This window comes from Centruroides sculpturatus, unplaced genomic scaffold (genome assembly GCF_000671375.1).
Source record: "Centruroides sculpturatus isolate CEXI.00-Female unplaced genomic scaffold, Cexi_2.0 scaffold667, whole genome shotgun sequence".
Taxonomy (NCBI): Eukaryota; Metazoa; Arthropoda; class Arachnida; order Scorpiones; family Buthidae; genus Centruroides; species Centruroides sculpturatus.
Window position 1 is genome coordinate 190,538 of NW_019385247.1, and position 23,384 is coordinate 213,921.

At 28.5% G+C, this 23,384-nt stretch overlaps 1 protein-coding gene across 1 annotated transcript; it reads left to right on the forward strand.

Annotated features, from left to right (window-relative positions):
• The first annotated feature begins 6,238 nt into the window (after positions 1 to 6,238).
• LOC111636702 lies at positions 6,239 to 23,335 on the forward strand. The gene is made up of 10 exons (XM_023382003.1): positions 6,239 to 6,487; positions 18,925 to 18,970; positions 20,815 to 21,011; positions 21,099 to 21,211; positions 21,288 to 21,397; positions 21,686 to 21,764; positions 21,965 to 22,115; positions 22,188 to 22,314; positions 22,402 to 22,547; positions 22,622 to 23,335. Exons 1-10 carry the CDS (start codon positions 6,425 to 6,427, stop codon positions 22,907 to 22,909), a joined length of 1,320 nt encoding a protein of 439 aa, XP_023237771.1. The 5' UTR covers positions 6,239 to 6,424; the 3' UTR covers positions 22,910 to 23,335.
• The last annotated feature ends 49 nt before the right edge of the window (positions 23,336 to 23,384 follow it).

Sequence of the window (23,384 nt, forward strand, 5' to 3'; positions counted from 1 at the left end):
TTGTATATGAACACTTGCTACATTCATTGATATTTAATACTTCTAATCGATTAAATAGCTAATAAACATACAATAAGCATACTTATTATACTATTATACATTAATAAAGCTAATAAACATACAATAAGCATTACTTATTATACTACAGATGAACACGCTCATTTGTTACATAATGCTTAGATGAAATGGCATACTTGTGGGGGAGATGTGGGTGTTTGATTCCCAGAAGTTTTATGCTACTGCTTAGATTCTATGGATTTGTAGAGTTCAGATAATGAAAATTATTATCTAAATTCTATAAATGATACATATTTAGTTCACTTACGTACTTGTTTATAGCATTTTAATGATACAAACAGTATGGTGTTTCACTTCTTTACGTATTAATAAATTTTGTTTGATTAGTATAGCGCTCTGCAACAGATTTATATGTAATTATACCTCTTTAACGTTAATAATTCCAACTTTTCAATGTATATTTTGATAATATATATATATAACTTTGCTTAAAGTGACGACGCTTTATTTTATCAAATCGATATTAAACACGTCCCACATTAAATTAAAAAAAATCTCGATTGTATCAGAAAAAATAATGAAGTGAATCTCAAGTTACTAGTTAATAAAGCTTCTGAGTAGACTAAATCTAGGTTTCTGTGACGTTTCGGGTGGCATTTTTTCGAAGTTAAAGGCTAACCCAGAAACGCCGCTGTGACCCAGAAATTACGATAGAGCCCCTAAAAAAACAAACCAAGGTCACCGATCGGGATTTTGGAAAAATGGCCACTCATTAAAATAAGCATATTGTCGTTCCTCGCTACAAAGAACATAATAAAATATAGTCACACTCCAATTGTGACTTTAAAGAGATGGGATTGACTTTTATTATTTTATAATGATCGATATCGATCGCTTTAAATCACTTTAACGAGTATATTCGATATAGAATTATACGTTACGCATTTTGTATGGGATGTTCTTATTTCCAGACACTTTTGTAATTAATTACGTACTTTTTTTATAACGTCGTGATTTCGTTTCTCGTCTACGTAATTGTCTACGAATTATTTTCTGTCGGTAGGAAGGAAGAAAGGTTCACGCGTGGCCAACCGGGCGCTGTGTTAAGTCAAAGAAGACCTTGAGTTAAAGATCGGTTTGTGTTAGGTCCACCCGATATCAACACGTCGAGAAGTAAAAATGGGTCAAGTGTAAGCTTCAGAATTTCTCCACCCTCGCCTCCGACGCTCGCGGTATCGCGCGATGCGTGTGAGAACGAAACAATTGCGTGTCCCACGATAGAAAATGAATACTTTTAATCGGATGTGATAATTATATCCGAAACCTGCACGAAATTCATGCTCTGTTCATTTACCATCGAAATCTGCATTTTTCTTCAAATTTCGCATTAAGGGTATCGCATTTTTTAAAGAAATTTGCTTAAATTGTATCAGAAACGTCGGTACAAACGAATCTTTGGATCTTATCTGATGTTCTGCGCTATCGATAAGATCATCTTTGAGAGTAATATTAAAATTATTATTATTTTTTAACAATAGCATAAATGAGTCATACTTTCAGGAAGAATAACAAACGATCTTACTTTGAATTAAAAAAAAAGGGCATTCATCCGCCCTCTCTAGCTATATTTACATTAAAATAAAAATTAATTAATTTGCATACTGGAATTTTAACTTCCTCTTTATTTCATAATAGTAATTTCCGGAATTCTTGTTCCAAACTAATGCTTATTTTATTTTTATTCTGAAGACTCCAGGACCGTCAGTTCGCCTCTAAAATTAGCACTAAATCGAGTGTGGCGCTAAAATAACACAAACAATAATTATAAGATTTACTATACACGAGTCTGAAATATGACGATTTGAAAGTCACGTGGTTTGGTGATGATGTTTGCAATGAGAAACTACATTCAGTAATTCACAATAAGGCGGCTTGAGAAGGAACTGGAACGACGTCCCGGAACCCATGAACTTTTGAGGCCCATCAGAGGGAAAAAAATCAAAAAATTGTCCGTTTTCTGATTATTTTTTTCCAAATAATGAAATAACTTTGGTCACGGGCTAACATTTATACTATATTATTTTTCTACTCCAATATTATTATCATTTGTACAAGCAGGGTCTCCGAAAGAGAGCTCCAAAATGGTCTTTGCACCGACAGCTCTCCATTGTCTCGGGGGGCCCTGTGTGTTATATCAAAGTTTGAATATATCGTTATTTTAGAAATAATTTTATCGAATCGTTTACAGTTTTCTTAACTAATATATAACAGTCAAGTTTAAAAAAATTATAAGCACGTTTAAAGACCAGAGGCTAATAATAGCAACAAACCAAATTAGAAGAATATCCATTAAAAATAATTAAATTTACTAATAATCCAAACGACTTCAACTAAATTTTAATTTTCGAATTTACGTTTTTTTCCGGAAAAACAGTAATTTTACTTAAACGACCGGAAAATTGAACAATATTCCAACATTCTTCCTGACATAACAATGAATTGTTCATGCGTGGAGCTATAAAACCTCCACTAACTAGTAAAGGATTGTCCTTGACATTGTATTATAAGATAGGGAAAAATTTTCAGAATGTTTTCGTTTATTTTTAATTTTTGAGAGGAAGTTTTTGTCATTTTAAATAAATAAATTTATATATAGGCCTATATATATACCCTGTATAATAAATATAAATATACATAGTTTAAAGTTTTGTATATATATTGAGCAATCGGTTAACAACAAAAAGCGAAAACGACACTAAATTATGTCGAAACACATTTGTATACCTTATTTAAATGTCAGCACTAAATTAAATATATTTTAGAGCTATCTTTTTTTAATAATCTAATTATGTATGTGGATTGCGTGCACAAAAAATGTTACAATGAACACTTTCAAAGATTATTGTGATTCGAAAAGCGATTCAGGAAAGGGAGATCCTGTTTCCGTTATCGTTTCCGGTATTGTAGAAGATCCTGAACACTAGTAAATAAGAGAAAAATCCCCACCCAATTTGGAACAAACTGCTATGTTTACGCTACCATCCCTTCCTTGTTTTCTACTGAATACCTTTTAAATGATTACATCCTAGTATGAATTTTATAAAACTGAATAATGTCCTTTGTTACGTACAGTACAATATTTACCGATATGCTTTCGTCTTCTAACGTATACCTGAAGACAGGGGAGAATTTATGGTGTGCATGGTATCCCTTCTGACAGTTTTCCCTAGTAAATCCTGGCAGTAAATTTCGAGTAAAAAATTTTGTAAGGTATATTGTTTTTTTCTGCACCCTCTTTAGATTTCTGAATTCGCTACTCTCTGATAAAACCTGTCAATTGTCTATAATTTTTACATCTAATAAATGAATATCAATCATCGTAAGTACAAGGTTTCCATTTAATAATTTCACACACTTTTCCACAATTTGCATCAGTAGTTACAATTTAACTCTTAAAAATACGGCAAATGGCGCGATGCGGTAGAAAAATGGCAAGCGATTGAGAGTATTTATGTAATTATAATAGAACCTCGAGTAGCCTACACATTGCGAGGAAACACATATTTTATTTTAAATTAGAAAAAAAAATTTAATTAAACCTTTGGGTGGCGTTTGAAAAATCAGATAATCGGCATAATCACGTGATAGATCCTCAAGCGATTTCGAATGTCCCAATTTCGGAGATGGTTTATCGTCCGAAATTTTGCCCGACAAATCTCGTTTATAAACTAACTTAATATGTTTATTGCAGATATAAGTCTAACAAATGAGCATTTTTTTCAAAATTGATCCCGTTAATTTCACGTTCCATCGAGCATTCGTCACGATTGCATCAATAGAAACGATCGTACTGCCGAAACGAATTATGTCATAGAAACTAATCAAATTATGCAAATTAGCCAACCATCTCTTAGAATCTTGTATATTTAATTAAAAATACATATAATTAGTAATATAAGTCAATTAATACCGAGTTTAGAAGCTACAGTCGGAGTACAACGACCCTGTGGTCATAAATGTTAAAAAGACATAAATAAAAACGATAAGAAGTAAGAAAATGCATTAATGAATAAAGTTATTATTTGGATGGTTGTTCATTCAAGGTTATAACCACCTACCGATGGCATTGCTTATTGCCTTTAGGCAGGAATAGCGTCGAAAAAATAAAAACGAAATAAGGACAGCCCATGATGTAACCAGACCCACCTCACAAATACCCTAAAAGGAAAATGATAATAAGGCCATTGTCGACTATTAATCTATAAAAATACTTTTTTTTTCAAAATATTCTTTCAAAGAAAATAACTTCTATACAGATGGGGTCGTATATTTCTCCTTTCGTTCCAGCAAGTAGTAATTACATTCGAGTCTACTTATTTTTTATTTTTATTTTTTTGCTCCGTACCTATACTCATCATTGTAAGAGTTAAACATATTTTCTTACTTTGTTTGTTTGAACTTAACGGATATTTTTTACTAAACAATCGAATCATATTTTCAATATATACAACCATCTTTAGTTATAATTCGACAAAAGTAAATAATACTTTCGGTATTTTTTTAACAGCGTCACCGTTGTAAGTATGCATCTATTACACAAAATTTCTGATTTTTGTATCTAAAAACACCCGAGGAATAATTTTATATTTAAAAAGTGGAGACATAATTTCAATTTTATTGTCGACCAACAAACAGATGGTCATTCGAATGTGGGTGTTTCTACGGAATTCCATTAGCAAATGTTTCATTACAAGACAAGGTTGCTAACTTACCAAACCCTGAAGAGAAGGTCATTGGAACAGAAGATTACCATAAAGAGGGTTTGTTTATTATACGTCATAATAAGAATGAATTGAAAATTAGGACAACATCCAACGGACAATATCGAAATTGCAAAATTTGCCACGGTTATACAATCTTCTTCTAAACAAATTATTATTTTGTCCAAGGGCTTTATTGAAATTATTCCAATGTCCATAGATTGCAAAATTTCAGATGATTAAAATATGATTCATGTATTTCCAATGACATATTTTATAAGGGATTTTTTGGAAAACATTCTTTTCTAATTATAGAATATTTCCTTCTTCAAGGTTAGTAGTCATCTCGATTGTAATTTTTTGTTCTTTTTGATGAAGGAGATTTGAATGTTTGCAATATAATTTTAAAAATTACATTTTTCTAAATTTTCCTTATAGTCTTAATGACTTTTATTTGAAATTTTATAACAATGATACAAGACCTGAATTTTAATCATTATTTTCTGTACTTTAAAATATAATTTTGGAATGTATGCTAGTGGAGTTGCTCACCGTACCTTATTATTGGGCCAACGATTTTAATATTTTTGTTTGTATATATCTAAAAATAAATTTATTTTTGAGATTTTTTTAGAATCATTTAAATATTATAAGGCACAGATTTTTAATTCAGAGTTTTTTAAAGATGTTTTACTATAGGGCATAAGCAAAGTCGGATTTACATACAAGCTAATCAAGGGCCTTATACTACGAAGGGCCTCGCTTCATTTCCAAAAAAATTTATGTATGTTTTCATTACTTGGTCTAAAGAGAAGGGTCTTTTGTAAGTTGTAACTTAGGACCACAATTTAACGCCCTAACTTAAGGACTTCGAATTCGAATGTAAATTCAGCCCTTGGTATAAGGCTTTAAAAACGTTTAATTCCTTAAATAAATGCCGAATTTTGAATTTAAATTTGTATAGGAATTTAATTTTAATTAACAATCGTTTAAAAAGAAATTTTTTTTTTTGTTTAGCCTTAACTCTTATTGTGTGCCTTCGCTAATTAAACACAATTAAAGAAGTGGGACAGTCACTTGTATTGTATTTTGAGTAAACAAATATGATTGTGATTTAATGTAAATTTTTGAAAATTTAAGCATTAAACTAAGCTTTTTCGTAAACTTGTTTTATGCTGAGACAATATTTTATGATTGTTTCAACGTTGTTCCAAATTTAAATCGAGATCCAAACTTTTCAAAGAATATAAGTTATATATTAAGAAAGTATTTTAAAAATTTCATTAAAAATACGAAATTATATTTAAATTATATAAATTGCATCATAATAATCCTCTCACGTCTTGGTCCATATAAGGAATAGACTGAAATCGCAAAGTTACGACCATAAAAAAATCGGTTTGCAAGCGGTTTTTCGATGAAATTCCTGAACGCTTACCGCTCCAGCACCTACCTGTACTACCTGTACGTCGTCGGACCAATGGGAAGAGTTGGTTTGACGTCACGAACTGGCCAATTCTTCCAAAGTTGCTAAAGCGAGAATGTTACTCCTGCGTTGCCATACATGTGTCTTGTACTATGGATGTATACGAAACTAAAAGTATACGGGACTAATTAAACGACTGTAGTACGTTTATGTACATACCATGAAGAATATATGTGATTTAAGAAGATTATTAACAACTCTGATTATACTTTTTTGCCATCAGGTAAGTTGTTAATGCGAGGACAAAGAGGTCTATGACCAAGTGGTTCTCGTGGCAGATAAGGATAGCATCTAAGTCTCCCCATTTATTTCTATAAAAGTATAAAGTTAGATATATCTACTTTTAATATAGCTCTAGTACAGTAGAATTTTGTTCGCTTCCTCGTTCAAAATGGTCGACTCTATTAGAAATAAAACAGAAAATTTTAAGTGAAAGTTAGTGAAAGTAAACTCTAAAATCAATCTTGCGGAACTAAAATAAATACATTATTCTCGTAAAAACTTGTATATTCTTCTAAAATGAGAAATTGCTTTTTTGTACATTTGTATTTTATTCTATAAAATTGAGAATTTCGCTTAAATCTAGGTTCATAAGCAATTTGTATAGAAGTATATTTTAAAAATCCATATAGTGTGTTGAATTTATTGATGTTTTATGTATAAAATTTTTATTACTTCTTGGATATTATTTACTTTCCACAAAATAATACCTTTTAAGTATGTAGTTAGCATATTTTTGATATTTTTTCTTCTGACAAACAAGTAGTAGGCGTAAACAAGTATTTTCGATAGGTCTATAATATATAGCATACTGTATTTCTACATTAACATATGAAAAATACACTTTTAATTTTACTCGGTAGTTAACGTTAGTAATTAAATTTACTTTAAAAAAAAATCAATAAAAATGTATATTTTGACATTTATTTACCATAAATTTCTATGCCAACACTTTTAAACCTTTCGTCACATAGGTGAGTTTTATGGTTATAGACGAATAGGTTACAGTAATCAAAAATAAATAAAATAGTTACAGATTGGTTCTTAGTCAATAAAAATTGAATTTTCAAACACGTCCACGCAGTACGGCCTCGTCTAGCGACCCATCTAAGTAGGACATATGTGGATCACGTGATTTACCCCACGTGCTATCATTTTTATTGACGACTGAGGATGTCCCTCGTCCGATCTCTAATCGGGAATTAATCGAGCGTATCTTCCATCCTTCAAGAAAAAATATACAATTTTATTCTTTCACTTTCGAATAATTGGTAATTAAATATCGAAATTCGTGTAATTTTGTGTCCTAAATATCCCATTAATTTTCTTTCTTTTTAGGAATTTTTATACGCTCCTCTCTTTGTGTTATTTTTGTCGTAAAACTGAAAACACGCACCAGCAAAACTGCCGATTAAATTATAGTAATGTTCATATTCAATAAGTATTGCAAAATTTTAACCATTATTTTTTTCAGATGGTGTCTCAAGATAAGATTCTAGCTCCCTGTGAAATTGCTAACCCCTTATCTCGTGAAGCATGGTCCTTTCTAACTTTTTTGGTCGTCTAGACTCTAGGGTTCATCACTCACAGGGAGCTGAAATCTTACCCTTAATTTATCTACTTATTGAAGTTAAGAAAATCATTTCCATTTTGGAAAATTAATTTAAAAATAAATAAATAAATAAAAATACTGTATTCAATATATTTTTAATGACTCGCTGTTCTCGAAGGAAAAATTACGAAATATTAACAGTGAAATGTCATAAATTCTTAGTCTAGAAAGCATTTGGGCAGATGAAATATTGCTAAATGTTTTAATGCTTGGCTGCAATTTTTGACAATTACTCGACGAACTGAAAGGAAGTAAGACGGAGAAAAAAAGTAAATAACCAATTTCGAAATCTTACATTTTGTTCCGAAAATTACACAAGAATTGCCACCTACCGTATGACATCATATCCTGCACTTCGACACACCTGTTTAAAGATTGTCCTCTACGAAATTCCAACATAATTTGTCCTTTCAGAGAAGGTTGACGTTCGATTCTCATTAAAGCTTAAAACTTACCAGCTGTGTCCATTACGACATCGTCTCATTGAAACATACTGTAAAACCTTTCAAGTTATTGCCTCTACGTAGTACTATAATTATTGTAGGAGTGCTGCACTAAAGATGACAGTTGTTAAAATCGGAACAGCCGCTTTCATAAATGGAAAAGAATAACTTCTAGTTGAGAAATAATAACATCTTAAAACAAAAATAAATAATTTAGTTTTCAAGCAAATTTTATGTTATGTAATTAATTTAATTAGAAAAATTCAGTCAAAATTGAAGATTATCTCATCTTAATCATTAGTAAACAGCGCAGATACATTTTAAACTTTCATTTCCCTCTTTTCTTTATTCTAATAAATAAACTGTAAATGAAATTATAAAAATTACGTTTTATTACTGAATTTTTCTATAATATTTTTCTATTAAAACATTACGTAATTTTTCAGTCTTGATACTGAAACCACAAGCATTTTAGTATAATGCTGCATCGTTTAAACGGTTTTAAATTACGTACGAACGTTTAAATGTGATTAAATGTTAAGACAATTATATAAATTTTCTGTAGAATAAAACAGAGATAGAGATATTTCCATGAATGCAATTATACAGAAAGTTTAAGTTGTTAATAATTGAATAAAAAAAAGAAAAAAATTACAGAGAAAAAGGCAGACTCGTTTATTTCCAGTTTTGAATTTCTTGAAACAAAAAGGAATTTTGAATAAAACTTTTTCTTCTTTCAAAAACTGTTTCGTTTCGACACCTTTTAAAACCATTTTTTTAAATGTGTAAAGTCATAATTTAAAGTTTCTTTTGTCATTTTAACGCTCCTTTACACTTTACTTTCTTTAAGATTACTTATACTTTTTTACATCAATTAAAAAAAAACATTTAAAAAATTTTAGTTAAAAATTTAAAATTTTAGAATTACTTTTCTAAAATTTCATTTTTTTCTGAGTTCTTTCTACATTTTATTTATTAATTAATGAAATATCCAACTGACTTATCCAGGAAACATCCAACCAACCGTATTCATCAATTACTAATGCATAACTATTTTACAAATTATGGATCTTATTTAAATAATTAGAGAAATTTTAGAGCCGAATAATTATATATATAAAAAAATTTTCATGTTACAATTATAACTTTAATTACGAATAATAATTTCGTATTATGAAATAAGGAAAAATTTTAGTAATTTTTTACATTTATTATCCTTCCTTAGAAATTCTTGTAAACTATTTAAATTATATTTTATAAAATTAGAATAATTTGGATTAAATTTGCTTAATTTTTAAGCTTTTTTTAAAAAAAATGGCTGAACCAAAAGTCAATTAACCGATTTAATTGGCGTTTTCCTTCTCGGTGAACTGATTTTTGGGCCAACCTGTATTTTTTTCCGTATAATGTTATTTAAAGTTCGAGCTATATTTATGTATAGAAATATAGTATGAAGTAATTTTCCTCTTATATTTATAATTCTGTTCGTTAAATATTGCTATTAAGGTATACAATACATATTTAAATTCGTTTATTTTTCGTGTAACTCGATTTTCTGTCCTAATTTTTCATTTTTGTTTCATTGTAAATTTATTTGTAACATCCGCAAATTTAATTATGAATATGTAACGCAATTTCATATGCAAGAAAGTACCGTACATTGAAAGTGCACGCGTTAAGTAATTAAATTTCTTAAAAGCTTCCTTTAAACAAATTAAATTCTTGAACCCTGTTGTGAGATTTATCGTATTAAAAGTCACTGATGATTTTATGTTGTTTACTCAATAATATTACAACGATAAAGTAAGATGAATATGATTAATAATATAATAGTTTAGATGCGGATGAGCTGTTTGAAGACGTATAATAGTAAAAATGTTTCGATAATTTAATTGTTATTTACTAATTAGATAGTTGTAATTAATAAATAATTTACATGAAGGATGAGTTTTTAATTATTTGAAGAAAATTAAGAGATTAAAAACAATGCCCTTTATCCATTCGTCCGTTATTTAGATGAGAAAAGAGGAAGTAATGAAGATACGGTTCTTGACTAATTAATTAAAGAAAAATTCGAAAAATCACAAAAGATGATCGGGTTAAAGAGTTTTCTCTTTTATTTTAGCATTTGATAATGACGCCTACCATTATTTAGTTTTTATTTTTCCTCTAGCTAATTAGTGGAGGAAAAACGAAAATGGATGCATATCTTTTATTTATTTAGTTATTTTTCAGCTTCTTTCAAATGCTGTTTTAAAGCTAATATAAATATATACCGATAACTCCAAAATTTAATTTTAAAATTTCCTTATATAGAACTGTTAAGTAAATTTTAATAAAATTTTACACCACTCCTTTCTATATTAATATATACGTGTATATTGATTTTCCTACAAGGAAGTTTCGTATTAGTTAAGTAATTCAAATTTGTTCTAGTATAAATTATGCAAATTTGTGTTTAGTGCTTCATAATGATCACTTAACCTTCACGGTTCCGTTAATAAAATACAGTACTGTACCTCTTAAGTTTTGTTCACGAAAGTAAGATCAATATTTTCTATACATTAATTTGTCTGTAATGATACTAGTTTATATCATAGAAAGTACATTCAATTGAGATAAATGATATAGAATAATCTGAAATTATAATATAAACTTTGGCATGATAATTATAATTGAAAATTCAACTTAAAAGAATGCAGAACTTGCATAGAAGCGACTTGATATACATAAATGACAGTTGTATTCATTAGTAGTGAGAATTTTGTGAAGTTATTTTACTAACATCAGTTTTTCTTAAGGAGGGCTGACATTATGATTTAGTTTAATGCTATTATAATGAATGTTATACCATTATTTTTAACTGGTTCAGTCTTTTATTTTTATGGGTGAGCTTACATTTGATATTAATTTATATACACAGAGAGAGAAGACCGTGTTTTCAGAATTAAAATTTAGTTTTTCCGATGTTTCTGCAAGAAAAATTAAATAAATATACAACAATGAATCATTTTATAAAAAAATATCTAGCGAAAGAAAATTATATATGAATAATTTTGTTTCAAAAGTTATCACTAGTTGACAAATGGAGCTGTATCGAGTATAGGAGATTAAGGGTATCCATACACGGAGGGTCGTTTCCCTAATGCGAAGTAATAATCTTAAGCATCAATAATTTTCACAAACATTTTCAATTATATATTTCTTTATGAATAATCGAGGATACACGTATGCCTATTAAATATATTACTGTTATAAAAGTATATTTATCCTGTCTTCGTTCATTGGTTAGTTTAGTCGTCCGAAGCAAGTGATGACTCTGTCATTAACACACCTAACAGCTGTAAAAATTAACTCATAAGTTTACGTAATGTTTTACCAGGTGCGTTTAAAAACCATTTCATAATTCGACAACAAACTATTAATTCTAAATGGCTTACATAAAAGCATTTAACAAAATAGAAAATACAATTATTAGCGATGATGATTATATCACTTTGGTGAACTATAAAGGCATGAAATGGGGAGTATATCAGTAACAACTTACATTAGAAATTATAATTTATAATAGAAATGTGTTCTGCTGTTGCAAACAAGATGGTGGCCGAGATTTGTAAAGGAAAACCTCATTCATCATCATCTTCATTTGAATTAGCTTGTGTTATAAACATTAATTTTATAATGCTAATTTTCTCGAAATAGACATTATTTTTATCTTTTAATTGATTTTTTTTCTTTGCAAGAAGATAATTGATATATATAATTTTTTTATGATAAAACTTTGTGATATAAGATAATTTAATGCTTCGCATTTTATTAACTGTATTTCTAAAATAATTTATAATTTATAATAATATTTTATACATTTGTAATATTAAAACAGTTTATTTGATAAATATTTCATATATATATTTTTTTAAATATTGAATTTATCATGTAAGAATAAAATCAGTAATTGTAGGCAGACCTCTGCCAAATTTGTGAGAAACATCGTGACACAAATTTAAACTCTGTTAACAGATTGGTTAAAATTGAAATTATTCGTTCGATTATAGGAGTAAGATAAAAAAGTAGGCGGGGAAATTTTTAGGCATGGTTTTAAAGATTTGTTTCAACGTATTTGGCAGAGGACCGCCTATGTTTATAAATTTAGAAATGTTTTTATTCAATTTTTACTTCTCGGTCGTACCTCAAGGTTATCGTGTTTATTTTCAATTCACTTTGTATATTTTGGTTGTATTTAATTAAATTATTAATTTTAGTATTTTACTAATTTAATTACAAGTTGAAATATAAAATTTTCAGGCACTTTTAACAAATTTTTGCATAATAAGAACAAAGTGTAGTTTTTAAAAAAATAAATTCAAATTAAACCTGAGTACGAATAAAATCATATTCAAAATTACTTATTAAAAAAATGTAAAGGAGAAAATACGCTTTATACGTCTAAAAAAAATTTTTTAGACGTATAAAGCGTTGTTGAAGGTATAAAATTTAAAAATATTTTAAAGTATAATTAATATTTTAAAAATAAAATTCTTTGAAATTAAATGGAAAAAGTCCATTCGTTTGTCCATTCCTTTCGAAGCAATTCTTGAGAATAAGAGAATAATGCCAAATTAATTCAATAGAAGTTATGCCTTGTGGGATGTTAAATAGTCAATAATTTTGGCTTAGAGCCTTGACATAAAAATGCCAAAAAGTTTTTATAGACGCATAGCACAAAGAACTTCTTTACAAAGTAAATCTTTACGTGCCCTCTTTATTCATTTCTTATCCTTTTGTATCAAATTTATAGAGAAACGAATGGAGTCAACCATTTCGTGCTATCATATATATGATAATAAACGTTCTCAATTCAGTTTTAGAATATAAATTTCCATTTATCTAATATAAAATAGATTTATAATAATACATAAATTATAAAAAATAATAAATGTGTTTGCCTGGATACTTTTTATATTACCGCTTGCTTTTTCTTTTCTTTTTTGTGCAGAAGCACTTATTAATAATGGTAGTAGTGGCTTTAACAAAGTCCAAATTTGTCATTTGACAGCTTATTTTAAATTTTCTTTTCAGAGCAACGAATACTAATGCATCATTCATAAGTAGAAAACTACTAAAATAAGTAGACGGAACCAGTTTATGAGCCTACTGTACATAAATACTTTAGCGACGTATTTAAATTACAAGTAGACGAACTAATAAACTATTTAATGTAATGCATTCTATTATAATCAGGACCCATTTTATGTTAAAACATAAAATAAAACTCTTTTAAACGTTAAGGTAATTCTTAAAATTCGCTTCTACACAGTTAGAACTTAATTATTGTTATTAAAAATTCTTACGAGTGCTTGTTCCTCATAATTCAATTAAAATTAATTTATTCCCTCCCGTGTTCAGTACTCGAACTCTAATCAGATTGTTTTGTTTTTTTCAATTAAACAGTTAAAGAGCACTTATCTTAAACAATGAGAGAACAATCGATGAAATTAGGATAAATTATAATCTACGGGTTGAGATCGAATAATTGTATTAATATACTTCGATGAATGTAATAAATAAATATTAAATAATATATTCTTAATGATAACATTATTGTGCGTGAACTATCTAGATAATAGGAATAATGAAATTCTCTTAAAGACTTGCTTTGACCGATTTAATAAATCGTGATAACTTTAACAATAATATTAAAAAGATTTTGAAAAAACTTTTTAAATGTTTTATAAGTTTGCATCACATAAAACGCTGTAGATTTGCCTGTTTCTTAAATTAATTCAAAATTATTATAATTATATAACTTAATGTGCACAAGCGACACATATAAGGTGGCCCAAAAGTCAGTTAATTAATTAATCATTGCAGAAACTAAATTACTATCTCATTCAAACAATCAATTTTTAGCAACTTTTCACTAACTTTGTAGAAGAAAAACACCCGATTTACAATTTATATTTGCAAAAATATCGGAAACAATGAAGAATAAAACACGGTTAACTAACTTTTGGCAACCCTAAATACCTTACATTACACATTATATTGAACTATTTACTATAATATTACACGTTAATATATATTAATATGTGTTTAGTATACTTTTAACATAAAATTTGAATAATTTTAATATTTTCAGCTTGAATCAATGTTATTTTTAGATCAATTAACATAAATTATTAACATCTTATATCTTCTGATCTACATTATTGGTTTAGCGAAAAATCATTTAATTTACTCAGATATTCAAGATCAGTAGTATCATATTTTTACTTTCACCTAAGAAAAAAAATTGTGTGTGTATCAAAGAATATCCACTTAAATTTTTTTCCTGGAATTTAATTGTTAACCTACGAAAATTGACTTCCTGGTTATGTGGGAGATTACAAAGTAGGACACCTCCAATTGATATATTTACTGCATGATATTTCGATACAGGTAATACTAAAGATCGTTTTCTAGATTATAAAACTTTTCTATAAAGTTTTCTGCTTATAAAATTACGTTTCTGTATGCGAATTAGCTAAATATTTTATCAGTTAAGTTTTAAATTAGTTTACTTATTATTATTATTATTATTTTATCGGTTATATTGAATACCAGATAAGAATTAATCTTCTCGAAAATACAATTAAAACTATTTTCCTCATACTTTTTTTATTTTAAGCAAACTTCCTTATTTTCTACAACTTTATATAGAAAAACGGGAAATTCCCTTATTAAATAAGGAACATTCTTGCCATTTTCATATAATAATTACTCAAAAAAAATGCATTTTTTAATTGCTTTTATTGATTTAAATATTATTTTTGTCTTTTTTCCCCCTCGTTCTAAGATACGTAAATACATTCAAAATTCTAGAATAAATACATTATTTGTGCTACTTTCGCGATCATTTACACGTTAATCGAATATATAAAACTAATATAAAGGACTATAAATACGTTTTACAACACGCAATTTTACTGTTATAAAGCTGTTATGTTGACCTACCATAATGGTTTCATGACAATATCAGGATTTACAACAGTATCATGATCCAGTTTAATGTATCGGGATATCAATCGGTATTCGTTCATATATGTTAACGTGTGGGTTGATTGTAGAAAAGTAAACCTGTATTTTATTTTTATTGCAGAAAAGTTTACTATAACACAATGAAAAAAAAAAAAGATTTACTTCTAAAATATTTTAAAAAATGCATGTGAAATTCCGAGTTAAATTCCTTTAGAACGAAACTAATACCGGTCTTGGTCTTGGCAATGGGAGACTAATAAAAGCCTTTTTTCTTCCCTTTCTTTTTATTCTTCTCGGTTTTTTTTTTTATGGTGGAAGCACTTGCCCGTTAGAGAGAACAATGGTCACTTCCTATAGCGCCACTAAGTGAGGAAAAACGAAAACAGAGGTCTTTAACCCGCAAATGGCAGGAAGAGTATGGCCAAATAATGGAATTACAGCTGACTGCACGTACAGGGTGGGATTTTGTAAAACATGTCGTTTGGCCTGGATATTTTTTTTTTCCTTTTTCACTGCTTGCAACAGAAACTCCCTTTCGTTTTAAACAGTTTTTCCACCTCTTCGAACCTCATTGGCTTCTCGGCGAACACTTTTGTTTCAGGTTAAAGGTCGTTGGCGATACAATCTCGTTTCATTAGTTTCTAGAATATTTTCGTGATCCGGGGATAATTTAAAAAGCATAAAAGATATAGGAAAGTTTTAAACTGGTACCACCACAATTTCATATAATATTTGAAATGATGAATGACTTATTATACTAAAGAATAGTGTCTACCGTATATAACCTTGATACGTATTCTTAACGGACTCGGTCTAATTAGTTCTTATAAGCTTGGTCGTCCTTCGATAGATTATACTCTATACTTATAAAAAAAAAATATTAGTTTCTATACAACTCAAATATAGATTTAAATCCGTACTCAGTGAATTATAGTTAATTGGACAAATAATTCTTTTATTTTAAGGTAGATAAAAATCGGTTCAATGTTATTCGTTTGATCAATTCATAAATTGTTGGTTATAACAAACAACGGAAGTTAAAAGCGATGCCAAGAAGGACAAGACAGGCTTGTCTTGTATGACCCACTTATAAAAATCAGGAATGACAACAACGTCATGGTTTTAAAATAAAAATCAATCTTTTCAGTTTTAAAAACAATTCTTTATTTTACCGTAAAAAAAGTTAAATTTACTTTCTAAATTTACAGATCTTTTAAATGATACAAAGAATTAAACTTGGGGTGTTGGCGTGGAGAGTATTTGGGTCTTATATTTTTTTGTTATACTACATGTGTATCTATAGGAAATGTAAATTTCCACACAAAAATTGTATGGAAATTTACAGAATTAAGTATTTTAAAAATATTTTAATACCATATTCTACTTGTAAACTTATATAACAAAGACGTACAACTTATCTGTCACAGACGTAGGAAGAACTATTGTACTGTACACTACTATTGACTATTCTATATAGTTTGTATGCAGAGATAAATGGTACACTTCTATACGTGTATAGAATAGATAAGTAGAATATATTATAGAAGTAATACAGTGTGTATATCCTTAAACTAGTCAATAGTATATCCTTCCTACAGCAACGTATAAAAAGGACATACAAGTTATTTGGAAAGCAAATTTTAAGAAAGTCAATTCCCGGTTCAGTGATGAAACGATATTAAAGATCCGTGGCATGGAACATGAGTTCTAACATTAGAAAAAACAAGTTAGTTGTTTACACAATTAAAGTAGTCGTCAGCTGGAAATACTTATAAAATCAATAAATTTTTCACGAATTATTCAATTTTTACTTTAAACAAAATTGACTTCCTGGTTATGTGGGAGATTACAAAGTAGGACACCTCCAATTGATATATTTACTGCATGATATTTCGATACAGGTAATACTAAAGATCGTTTTCTAGATTATAAAACTTTTCTATAAAGTTTTCTGCTTATAAAATTACGTTTCTGTATGCGAATTAGCTAAATATTTTATCAGTTAAGTTTTAAATTAGTTTACTTATTATTATTATTATTATTTTATCGGTTATATTGAATACCAGATAAGAATTAATCTTCTCGAAAATACAATTAAAACTATTTTCCTCATACTTTTTTTATTTTAAGCAAACTTCCTTATTTTCTACAACTTTATATAGAAAAACGGGAAATTCCCTTATTAAATAAGGAACATTCTTGCCATTTTCATANAACAGATAACAGTAGCCTATATAAAATACATATCCTACACTCGGGCCTCAAACATTTACCACTCATTTTCTTTAACATTTTCAGTAAATAAAACTAAATTGTGCTGTAGTTTGTAATTATATATATATTTCCAAAATACTTTTCTTTGCAATTTTTTAAGATAAAATCTTAAATTTAGGTGTAAAACCGCACGAAAGTAAATTTCTTTGGGAGAGATGGAAGAGTAATCAATACATGAATATGTATCTAAGAAATACATTCCTTGAACACAAGTTAAATTTTTCTTTGAATATACTTTTCTAAATGAATTTCAATAATTAAATATCAGAAATTGTTAATAATAATAGAATTTTATAGGATTGCCCATGATACTATTTCCTTGAGCGTCCTTCAGCGAAGCAAAGACCCACCTTTGTAAAATCTCGATTTTCATACTTTTAAAAACATGTCGATAATTTAGCATCGAAATCATCATCATTACAACACAAACAATACGTTAATAGCGTAAAAAAATCTTAATCACTCACCTTCAAATTTCACGTTTTTTTTTTTTTTACAACAATTTGGCACAATCTGGAAGATTCACAATACCATGTTTCTAAATGTTCGTGCCATTTATAAACAATGAAATGGACGAAGGTTACATCCAGTGAGTTTAAAGTTACATTCACGGATATCGAATTTTATGATCCAAAAGTAATTAAAGTAAATATTTCCCGGTTTAGACAATTTTTGAAGATATTTTTGAGTAATTACCACTTTTAAGTGCCGTTTAATAAAGGAGATTTGTCCTTTCTTCTTCAAGGATGAGTCAGGAACATTTGAGAGTATCGCATTATCTTAGATGTAAAGATTTATTCTCTCTCTCTCTCTCTTTTTTTTTATCTTAAGGAAGACTTTTCTACGTAATATATAATTTGCTTTAAATTATGGGATTCAACTTGAAAGGTAAACACAACGATGTTCTTAGAAACGTTTAAGTGAGAAATTGTTTTGCATAGTCACTCACACAATAAAGGATTTCTTTCAAGATTCACGCACGAAAAAAATAATAAATTTTATATTTATTTTTATTATAAAACACAATTTACCTTATCTTCGAGTGTAATTTGATGTCATTTTAATTTTATGTATGGATGATTTTGTACATTTAAAAAAAAAATTGATTTATAACGTTTCTTCTATTATATAAGATTTCCTGCAAAATCGACTTTAAGATTAAGCACGAAACAAAAATTAATTTAATAAAATTTTCAAATAAATTTAATATTTTTTAAAGTTAAAATTAACGTTTTGAAGTCTTTACATTCCAATGACACCTTAAAATTGTATTAAATTAAATTTTGAAATTAATTATATAAATTTTTTTGACAGGTTCAATGCCAGCCAGCTGAACAACAGTTGGAATTTAAACCAACAAGTAAGTTAATATATCCCATAATTTTTATTTTTATTAAATAAAGTACAATATAACCATTATTAATTATAATTTGGTATGTTAATTATCATTGTAATCAGTTAATTAACTAAGTAAATTAAACTATAAGGCAATACAACAAAATAAAATTAACTATTAGTAAATAATAAATAATTAATTATAGTTTAACAAGTTCCTAAAAATTTTATAAAAGAAAAATTTCTGATTTTATACTAAGAAAAAATTAAATTTAAAAGTTTTTTTACCATTAAAATTTAATTAACAGGACGGAGATTATTCAAGAAAATATTATCGTTAATGATTTAATTCGCTATTTTCTTAGATGACGTATCATCAACTGTACGTTTTCTAACAAAAATTTCGAATAAAAAACAAGGTTACAGAGATTCATTTTGATTCTGATATCTTGTATAACCTGCTTTACAGTTTCGAGTGAATTTCGCGACGATTTATAAAAAGTTTCATTACACTTCGTAGTTTTTGGAGTTGAAATTATCGTATTTTATAAATAGTCACTAACGTAATAAACGAGAGATAAATTAAAAATAAATCAAAGTAAGCAAAAGAACAATAATTAAATCAATATTTTGTCTAGTTTTCATCATAAATACAGTCCAGTCAAATCTCTGTACAACGGCCACTAACAATAACATAAAAGAGATGGTCGTTGTTCGTCGGTGGCAGTTATTTAGAGGTTCTTTTGTACGCATTGTTTGCTTTAAATAAAGTTCCTGAAAAAATGGCTGCTGTTTAGGGGTGTCTTTTATTGGAGATTTGATTGCATTTCATAATTTTTCTGAAAATTCTAGAATTGATTAGTTGTAAATTGCCTTTATAATAATTTCCACGACATTTATCATCTTAACAATTATAAAAATATTTTAAAATTTATTAGTAGAATATGCCAGACTTTTTCGTATCATAAACTCTAAGAATGCTATCTATAATTTAATTTTTATTCACATATAAAATTAACTCTGACAGCTTTGAATTTGAATAGGTAATCCATATAAAATTACACCTTGAACTCGAGATAAAATCGAATAATTTCTTTCCATCGTGTCCTTGGAGAACAGTCCCAAAACTAAATTTTGGAAGTTTTCCTTGACTCTTAAATTCTGTCTTCTGGTTTGTGAAGATTCTTTAATCATGCTCTATAACCCCGTGATATCATTGCTATCTTTCGGGTCACCGTCTCGTAAACACACTAAGAATAATTTATCTCCATAAATTCATAATGTTATACTCTACTACTGTAATAAATAATTTTTTTTAAATTTTTTGTGGTAAAATATGGATATTAATTCACGGAATGTAAAGTAAAACAGGCGATACCCGAAGGTATTTATGTCGCTATTACAAACTGCATAACAAAATAGTTGTTTTATTAATATCTTTCTACACCTCGTGATTATTCCATTATCTTTAGAGTTAAAAAAAAAAGCAGTTTCCTGTATTCTAAATGATGTTTAGATCGATTTCGTAACGAGATATTCTTCGATACAGTCTACTGAGCACGGTACTAATTTGTTAAATTGTTGGTTCTGAGTTATAAATATCGACAAAAATTTCACGGTTGGCTAATAATAGGCTACTTCAAGGTGAAAAACTGTTAAACGTCCAACAGAAAAGGAGTCCAAGCTCGTCATTCCCGAGCACTTCCGGGGTCATCACTTCAAATTCCATTCTATGTAAACATTTCGCAGAAAGATGTCACTTTATAACGGTTTTGACCTTTGTTTAAAGAAGTATCTTTATAATTTTAAACTAATTTAGTGTGATAATATCGTATAGGAAGCTTAATTACATTCTATATTTCTCGATAGTCAACGTTAGATGCGATCGTCGACAATTAATAGTATCTGTGATCACCGACAATCGATTCGATGGGGTGGTACACGTCAAAGACTATAGAAGAAGTTCTTGCTCTTCGTATGGAAACAATCAATATAATACAACGTTAAAGATTAATCTGTTAGCGACACCTAATGATCCTGGTTACTGTGGTGTGAAGATAAAAAAGGTTTGATGGTTTAATTCTATATTCTTTGTTTACTGTGTACAATATATAGAAGAGGCAGTTCAATGATTATTTATATTGTAACTATAGAATTCTGATGAACAATCCGTGGATATTGTTGTAAGAATTCATAAAACTTTAGAACTATCTGGGGATTTATTTTATCACATCGACTGTGGTAAATCCAGGTTTAAAAATACGAGGCGAGTAATTAATATAACGTTAAATTTATGTAAATTAATTTAATTGTTTTAATTTAAAATAATATTTTAAATTTAGAAATGAATTATCGAGAGTTTCTTTGAACTTCTTGGATAATAACAAGAAGACTTCAGAATTAATTTATGGACATCAATATTCACTGCGAGCTTCCATTTCCAATCCAGACAGTTAGTATATTTTTCGATTAATTATTAATTTTAACGCTTTATTTGTTATTATTTTAATTTTATTTAAAATTCGATTAAACTTTTTACTTAACATTTGTATAATAAATCAATTCGTGTTAGCCTTTTATGGAGGTTTTTAACTAGAAAACGTGTGGGCGGTAGATTGAAGAGTAACATAACGTGGGCAACACTTGAGTCTAGACACAGGCCAATGCACTCTTGTTACTCAGTGGGGCCATTTATCTTTCATCTTTGTCTTAACGTTACTTTTTTCTTTCATCTTTTCAGGCATTTATGGATTGAAAGTTAAATCCTGCATTAGTTTTGCATCCAATGACACCGAAGTCCAACTAATTGATAACAATGGGTTCGTATTAGTTTAACCCTATTCAATGAGAAGTAAAAATAAATAAAATCGAATGTTTTTATTTAATAATTAAATTATAATTTTTTAAAATTAAGAATGTTGGATAACTTTATTTTTTCAAAATTAATTAATTAGCATTTTTAATTATAAATTAACACTTCAAACTAAATTTATTCCAATATATTTATTATAATTTTTAGGTGTCCAACTGGTAAATTTTTATCCGAATTTCAATACAATAAAACATCACATTCTGCGGATGCAAAGTTATATTCGATGTTTAAATTCCCAAATAGCAATCAAATTCACGTTCAGTGTGACATAGTCCTTTGCAGAGGAGGTTGCGAACAGGTAAATATAAATAAAATGTAAAAAAATAAATATAAATACAATATAATTTAAAATAAATATCATAAAACACAGGTAAATTGTCCCGCTAATTACGAACAATTACCACGTGCACTTCCACAAAGTCCTAGTACTAGAGAAGATAATGTTCAATTGTTAGCTTCTACTTCGGCATTTGTCGTACATCCAGGAGAACAGATTCGTAAGAATAATGAAACTTTCACATTTATTATCATTATTATTTTTTATTTTTAAAGCGAAATTTGATAAATTCCACGAAATATTTCAGTTGCCCAAGCTACAACCGAATGTACAGAATGGAGATTTCCATGGTTAATAGGTCTTTGTATCTGTTTAGCTGTTTTATTATTAGTTATGCTAATTGTCAATATATTCCTGTGCTCTTCATTGACGTGCACCTGTACTAAAACAGAAGTAAGTTGTATTGTAATTAAATTTTAAAATATGATATGATATAGGGAATGCTTCATGATTGTGATATCTTTCAGGTGGTGGAGAAGGAACCTTCAGAAATGGAAGACTACGATCCTTATAAATTAGGTTGGGCACCGGGTTCTCATTACGGATCTCGCACGTCGCTCAACAAACCGGGCTATACGTCGGGTGGTTCGACACTCAACTCGATGAGCACGGGTAGTGATCATTATGCCATTGTTCATTCTCGGCCCGGAAGCCGTTATTCTCAACATTCGAGTAGGGAGCCGTTGCACGTTTCCGGAGGCCACAGGGGTCCCGGATCCACTCTTTCAAACGGACAATATTCATCCAGAATCTGATGGACCTAGTCTACATAGTTTCGGGAGATTTCACAGAATCTACGAAAAGATAATGGACTTTTCACGCGAAGATTCCGGCGATCCCCACCGAAACTAAGCATTCTTGATTTCGTTTATTTTGTATATAACACATAACTTCTTAAAATTTTAATTAATACGTGTTCGTATTCGATGTATAGCATCAATAACTAATGTCCTTTTATAATTTATTCCCCGAAATAATTTGAACATCGAGAAAATTACGTTATTTGTGTATATATTTTTGGTAATCACGCGCATATTAATGATGTAATCGTAATAGAAATGACATTTTTTTTAATTATTATTAAATTGTCGGAGTTTTTAAACTGGTTTTCTGACAAATTTCAATTTTTTTAGTTGTACTTTACCGCCATTTTCATTAATATTGTTATCAATTTCGGTATGTCGGAAATGAAACCTGTATAATAAAAATTATGCCAAATGCAGTTTTAGA